At 35.7% G+C, this 7,591-nt stretch overlaps 1 protein-coding gene across 1 annotated transcript; it reads left to right on the forward strand.

The window, feature by feature from the left end:
• Positions 1-5,788: 5,788 nt before the first annotated feature.
• On the forward strand, positions 5,789-7,294 carry LOC127131791 (uncharacterized). Its single transcript, XM_051060696.1, has 2 exons — positions 5,789-5,915; positions 6,003-7,294. The coding sequence occupies exons 1-2, from the start codon at positions 5,789-5,791 to the stop codon at positions 7,292-7,294; spliced, it is 1,419 nt and encodes a 472-aa protein (XP_050916653.1).
• The last annotated feature ends 297 nt before the right edge of the window (positions 7,295-7,591 follow it).

Consider the following 7,591-nt stretch of genomic DNA (forward strand, 5'->3'; position numbering starts at 1 on the left):
TTCATTTCTTGATACCATAATGTGAGTTGGGATACGAGGGATCAGAGCCCCAAGTCCCTGGGCTCTGATTCTTTGAGTTCAGCTTTTAATTTAGAACTTTTGTTTTAGGGTTCTTGAGGTTCCTCATTCGATTAAGGATTTAGGTTAGGTTTCTAGTGATTCTGACCTTGGCTTTGGGCTCAGCTTATTGCCATGATCCAGCGGTGCATTCAATTCTTGTTTTGGTGGTCACCGCCGCCGGAAGCGATTTCCGGCGCGGTGGTCCTCGGCGGAGGCAAGCGGATAGTGATCGGAGTTGATTGTAACTAGGGCGCGCATGTTTAGTCCATTTTTTAAATCCAATTTTCCTTTTCCAATTTCCATACGTGACTGAATTGGTCATTTTTAGTTTGGTATGAGCTTGGGCTTCTCCAAAATGGGCCCAACGTTTTTGCTTACCATCACCCTCACTGACCGCTACACCCCTGACCAGAAGGCCAATTCCAACAGGCCTAGCAATCAGGCCCAAATGCCTATCATTCAGTGTCACACCCAGTTCCAGCAGTGCACCCCCTGGCCCATGTTACATATATTTCTCTTATTTTCACTATTTCCATTTTGTTCTTTTCTTGCCATTTAATTCATGCTTTAACTTTTTTATTGTTGATTGCTTACCATGAGTAAAAAATAAATGAAAATAGTCTTTAATTTTAATTATTCATTTAGGGTTTAATTAGACTTATTTAGATGTTAATCATCATTAAAAACCCTTGAAAAATATTAGAGAGTTCCCTTTGGTTCTTGATTTTTTTGTTTCACAATTTCCTTGCCATTTTACTTCAATTAATGTACCATGTTTAGGATTTAATTTGATTTGTTTACCGTGTTAATTTTCCATATACCATGATATATCCATTTTAATTTTTCACCTTGATTGTGGTTATTGGATCCAAATTGAAAATGATATTTCAATTTGATATGACGTGTTAGCATGTCTATTATTTTCACCATGATCATTATATCATACCATCCCGTTCATTTGAATTTAGCATTTTAATTCCATTTTATTAATGCATACTAACCATTGTTGTTTTTTGTGGTGACATGTGAATGAGAGATCCAAACACCATCCAAATTATTCCTTTTATTTTTTATTCATTAGTTTGTATTGTTCGAAATACCATGCCACTTGTATGCTTTAGACATGGTACATAGTGTAATAGTTTATAACTTATATTTTCCTTTCCATTCCGTTAGGTTGTATTGTATGGATCCATCCCCCCATTGTGGGTTAAATGTTCCCCCCACCCGATAGTCATGTAATAACTTAGATTTATTACTTTCTAGTTAGTTCACCATGCATGTTAATAACCAAGATAAAATACAAAATGATAAACAAAGCATTTCAAAAGAAACAAAAGGTACTTGATTCAACGTCAAGTTGTTTTCCGAATAAAACTCACACCATTGCAACGTGAATACTTGATCCAACATCAAGTATCCTCATCCATACCATGATCTATTCTATCATATCTTTTCCACTCTCTTCTCAACCTTATTTTATCCCTCTCCTCCATTCTTCACACACTATTTTCATAATAAATTCAAATACTTGATCCAACATCAAGTTCCTTTTTCAAAATATTTTCATAACAAATTGGAATGCCAAATGGGGTGTATGTGTCTGTGCACAACATTCAAGTACTTGGATTGTCGGCCGTACCTAGCCTGAGGACCCGACACTTGACTTTCCCCCTTAAAATATCTAATTATTCAAACAAGTTAGATCTAGGTGCTATGAAGGAGAAAAAGAGTAGTTAGGACTCCACGGTGCTCTCAATTCCCAAGTACTCTGATCATTGACCGTACTTAGTCAAGGGTCAGATACTTGTCGCCCTCTAAGCTCCAATGATTAGACTTTCCAAACTCTTTTCACAATTCAAATCTCTTTTTTGGATGAAAAAGAGTGGTTAGGATAACATTGTCCTCTCAACTCCCGAGTTATTGGACCGTTGATTGTATCTAGCCAAGGATTTGATGCTTGTCTCCGTACATAAAATCAACCCCAACAAATCAAATCATATTTTTACTTAGGGATCTCTCTTCAAAACCTTTCGATGAGGACGTGTTACTTCCGTTCTACCGTGAACGATGCTTAAGCCTCCATGTGTGAGCAAGTAATGTTTAACTGCTAGAGTGTGAACCAAGCGTATCCACTTTACCGCAAACAAGCAAATAATTCCCGCTCCCATAACAGAGTGTACAAGTAAGTGAACAGTAGCACGCGAAAATCAATATTGTTCAGTAAAAACAACCAAACAAATGTTCCGTTTGTGAGTCGAACTACGAAGCTCTGGCTTCCTTATTGCACGTATAAAGATATGTAGGCACAAGTGCCCAAATCCTTGGCGAGCACACTAACTTAAAACTTATTCTTCCCCGCCTTATTCTTTCATCTCATTCTCGATAGCAACAAACATACTGATAAACAACATCCATACGCATTTGATACGAGCAAGTGGTTCCCATGGAGTACCATGGATGTGAGGGGTGCTAATACATTCCCCTTGCATAATCGACTTCCAAATTCTCTCTTGGTTGCGAGACCATTTCTATCATTTGGGGTTTTATCACTATTTTCCCTTTCCTTTGGAATAAATAAAATCCGGTGGCGACTCTGTATTTTTCGCGGCGCTTCAAATATTTTAACACAAGGCCATCTAATCATGGTATAATGCCCAAAATATGATCATATTCAAGCAAAAAAATGATACCAACATCAAATAAGACCTAAACAAATATACGTTGGTCACACAAACGTCTACGATCACTTAGAACAAAGAAATAATAAAAGAAAATCCATTAAAAGGCCTAAAAACAACATAAAATGCACTAGTTTTCTACCTAATAAAAATTGTCAAAATAAATATTATTTTGTGGATTCATAAAATAGACATTATCATGAACACGTGGCAAAAAAATGGGTCAAAAATTTTAAGGGATCATGAAGTTATGAATATTTGAAGTTATGAAGAAAAACGAACATTTAATAAGTGAGAAAAAATAAACATTACACTGGCCAGGTTCGAACCCATGTCCTTGGGGTTTCATAATGAACGGATGTATAGCCACCCCAGTGGTAGAAAAGCGTGTCCTAAGTCACTTACAACCAAAAGGTTTGGGGTTCGAGTCCCCCCTGCCCCCATACTTTTGTTTTTATTTTTCCAAACAGTGCAAGGAACCCCAAGGACGTGGATTCGAACCTGGCCAGTGTAATATTTATTTTTTCTCACTTATTAAATGTTCATTTTTCTTCATAACTTCAAATATCCATAACTTCATGATCCCTTCAAATTTTTGACCCATTCTTTTTGGCATGTGTTCATGAGAATGTCTATTTTATGAATCCACAAAAAAATCCCAAAAAATAATATTTATTTTGACAATTTTTATTAGGTAGAAAACTAGTGCATTTTATGTTGTTTTTAGGCCTTTTAATGGATTTTATTTTATTGTTTCTTTGTTCTAAGCGATCATAGACGTTGGTGTGACCAATGTATATTTGTTTAGGTCTTATTTGATGTTGGTAGCATTTTGTTTGCTTAAACATGATCATATTTTGGGCATTATACCATGATTAAATGACCTTGTGTTAAAATATTAGTGATTGATTATTTATATGAAACTTAGGGTTTTGTTTAGATGAATCTTTTGAAGCATCTTGATGCATGATTAGGGTTTCCACTTAAGCTTGGTCTTATCATGAACTTTGATTCAAGTTTAATGTTTATTTTTTGAATACTTATAATGTGATACATGTTTGACCTAAATTGATTCATGTTGTGTTTACCATGTACCAATGAATACCTTTACCATGTCAAATATGATTTTGTCTTCACCATCAATGTGTTGTGTCTTGTGATGTTATGTGAAACTTCGTCATGTCTTTTTATGTTTATCTTAATGTCTAAAAACCATGATCAATATTGTCATCCATACCTCACTCACCTTGTGATTGTCATTGTATTTAGCCATATTTTGTGCCTTAATGTTAATGCATGTTCAACCTTGTTATTGTTTATACCCAAGGGAATGGAATCATGGAATTCTTGTCATTTTACATGTGTGTATTCATCTGCATCTTATACAACTTTGCTTCCCCTTAATCCAAAACTTCTAGATACAATCTTAGGTTCCTCTCAATGTAAACCTTAGGACTCTCTCTCTCTCTCTCTCTCTCTCTCTCTCTCTCTCCTTCTTATAACCACTTTCATAATAAACTTTGACTTAGGTCATTATTTTCCCTTTTATTTCCTAATCAAATGCTTCAAAACACTTAAGCATATTCAAAGATCTTTTCATAAGACCTAAAAAACATAAACTTAATTCAAACCCTTTTGCCACTTTGCCTTTTCCATGTTTAAAACCTTTTCATAAAAGGATTAGACATGAGTTATCCCTAGTTAACATTTAAATATCCTATCCCATAACATTGTTGAGATTGATATTGATTATTTTCCTTGGAAGAGATATGTGGCATACTTGTTGATTCTATATCCAAGTGAGAGTCATTCTTTCAATTTGATGCAAAGATATATCTTCCACATGTTTGTGGTGGTTTAAAAGTGAGTTTTCTCCTTAAGATAACAATTTGTCTCTTTCTCATAAAATCAACCCCAACAAATCCCTTCTTACTTTTGAACCCGAACTACGAGGTTTTGATCATTCACGGGTACATAGACATAAGACTCAATGTCTTTCCAAATCATCAAAAAATTAAAAGATGTTCTTTTTATCATCTCCCCAATCAAATATCAAACAATTTAAAACTAAACACATATATTTAAAAGGTTCATGTAGGGTACTACAGATGATTAGGGTGTTAATACCTTCCCTTTTCATAACACACCCCCGTGCCTTAGAATCTCCCCCTTCTTTTGCTTAGCTTAAGTTTAATCTTCTAGCTTTGCATATACATATTGGGTTATTTTTGAATCTTTTCCCCTTCCCCTGGATAAATTAAAGTTCGGTGGTGAGATTTTGATTCATGAGTCAAGTCTAATCAATAGCTTGGTCTCTGATTCTTCATTGCGACAGAAATATCGATTTCACTAGGGAAAGAATATTAAGTGGGTGATACCTAAATTATTTATATGTGTTTATTATTATTATTATTATTATTATTATTATTATTTATTACTATGTTTACTTGGATTTTATTATGAAGATCTATAAGTGGTGAGGAAATCCTAAACCGGATTAGAGAATACAAATAAGATATGATAGTGGTATAATCAAAGTTACATGTCTGGAGTAATCCTAAGCATGATTAACATATGATATAACCTCGCTCAGTGGAGACTCCTTTGATGTTAGTATTTTTTGTTGCAAGTAAATCATAGTGGCATTATTATCTTCGACCTGGGAGTCTAAGAAACTGAGGACCTTTAGAACCCTTTCAACCCCTCTAAGCCTTTTTAGGATGTAGTGCGAAGATTATCCAGGTGTAAGACCTGAGGTAATTGTTACGCGATGCTACACTCAGACGAGTTTATGAGTAATTCGTTAAACCGATAATATTCGAAAGATGGATCTATGACTATATGGACCACTTTAGAACCTTATTCTATAGGTACAAAATAAACCCATTAGTTCATACGTTGTGGGATGGTTAGACCCTTGGCTCCATGCTTAATGGCAATACCCTAAACTTGTATTTGTGAAACATGCATTCATGCATCCATAAAAACATCTTTCCATAAAAACCAAGAAACTCAATAATTTTATTTTGCAAATATCGATAGGTAAAATGGAACTCGGAAGGAGGAATACCAAGAAATACACTTTCAAAAGTCCTGACTTAACAGAGTTGAAGAAGCTTGGTTCTATGATAGTTAGTCCAGAGGATTTCAGAGCTCGGTATGGAAGACTTGTGGGTATCTTGAAGAGCAAGGTTGAAGATGGAGTTCTCAACACCCTGGTATAGTTTTATGATCCACTCTACCATTGCTTCACATTTCCAGACTACCAGCTTATGCCTACTCTAGAAGAATACTCTTATTGGCTTGGTTTACCAGTCTCTGACAAATTACCATTCAGTGGTTCAGAGAGAACCCATACACCAACAACTATTGTAGAAGCACTTCACCTAAAAACGTATGCTGTGAAGGCAAACTTCATTAAAAAAGGAGGGATTCTAGGTCTAACCTCTAGATTCCTGATGGAGAAAGCCTTTATCTTTGCAGAAGCAGATAGTAGAGATGCATTTGAAGCCATTTTTTCTCTACTCATTTATGGAATTGTGCTCTTCCCAAACATTGATGACTTTGTTGATGTTAATGTTGTACGAATCTTCTTAATTGGGAACCCAATACCCACATTACTTGGAGATACCTACCATTCTATCCATCACTGGACTAAGAAAGGTGGCGGAACCATTATTTGTTGTGCACCTCTCCTATATAAGTGGTTTATTTCTCACTTACTCGGATCCAGGATCTTCAGGGAGAATCCACAGAAGCTCAGATGGTCTCATATGTTCATGTCCATTGATCAAGGGAATATACATTGGTATGACCCCTCTTATTATGTTGGAGTAATTATTAACAGTTGTGGTGAATTTCCTAATGTACCTTTACTTGGTGTACGTGGGGTAATTAACTACAACCCCATCCTTGCCAGATGCCAGTTAGGATATCCTATGGGAGATAAACCCGATAACCTTATTTTGTCATGTTTCTTTTACCTCAACAAAGAAGAGAGTTTCGATTTGAAGGATAGAATCATACACGTTTGGTGTAACATTCACATGAAAGGAAAAGGCCAATTAGGAAGAAAAAATTGTGTTGCTTTTGAGCCCTACACCCAATGGGTTTATGCTAGAGCCAATGAACTTAAGATGTCCTATGCTCCTGAGAAGCCCTCATTCCCTTATGTTATAACATCATCATCCACCATTCCTATTGAGAATAGGGAAGAGTTTCAAGAAATTTTGGCTAGGTTGAAATTGGAAAGAGACACTTGGGAAGGCAAGTACCATGTCTTGAATGATAAAAAGATGAAGATGGAGCAACAACTAAAGGAGAAGGATGATTTGATTGAGATTCTGGAACATCAAGTTGTGAAGAAACAGGAGGAACAAGAAGGTTTACTTATCTCTAGAGTCCAGCCATTTCATGAGTACTCCAACATACCTCCCACCTCAGGTGCTTGGAAGGGAATCGTCGACAAGCTTATGATCGAGAACGCTCAGCTAAAGAGGCAGAAGAGGAAGCATCAACCAACAGTAGGACCTTCTACATATGGGATTCCTTAGGACTCATAGACTTATCTTTTTTCCTCTTGTAATGTTTAGGATCGTTGAAATTGTATTTCATCCTTTGTAATCCCTCAATTGTTTAATAAAAAGAGGTTTTTGTTCAGCTTATACTAAATTTTGTCTCTATAATATTTGCAATAAATTATTGAGTTTCTTAAAAATTAAAACACATATTTTGCATCTTCATATCATGCATAATTCAAGCACAAGTTCCTGCATTTCAAGAAACTTACATGTGCTTCTCCCTCCAATAGTCAAACTGAATCACTAGTACAATACTCGAGCCAGTCACTG

Source organism: Lathyrus oleraceus, chromosome 3, assembly GCF_024323335.1.
Source record: "Lathyrus oleraceus cultivar Zhongwan6 chromosome 3, CAAS_Psat_ZW6_1.0, whole genome shotgun sequence".
Taxonomy (NCBI): domain Eukaryota; kingdom Viridiplantae; phylum Streptophyta; class Magnoliopsida; order Fabales; family Fabaceae; genus Lathyrus; species Lathyrus oleraceus.

Bases quoted from the DNA above. Each gene is read 5' to 3' on its own strand.
- LOC127131791 (XM_051060696.1), top strand. From the start codon at position 5,789: ATGGAACTCGGAAGGAGGAATACCAAGAAATACACTTTCAAAAGTCCT. The intron at 5,916-6,002 runs GTATCTTGAAGA...TCACATTTCCAG, and splicing joins TCGGTATGGAAGACTTGTGG to ACTACCAGCTTATGCCTACT.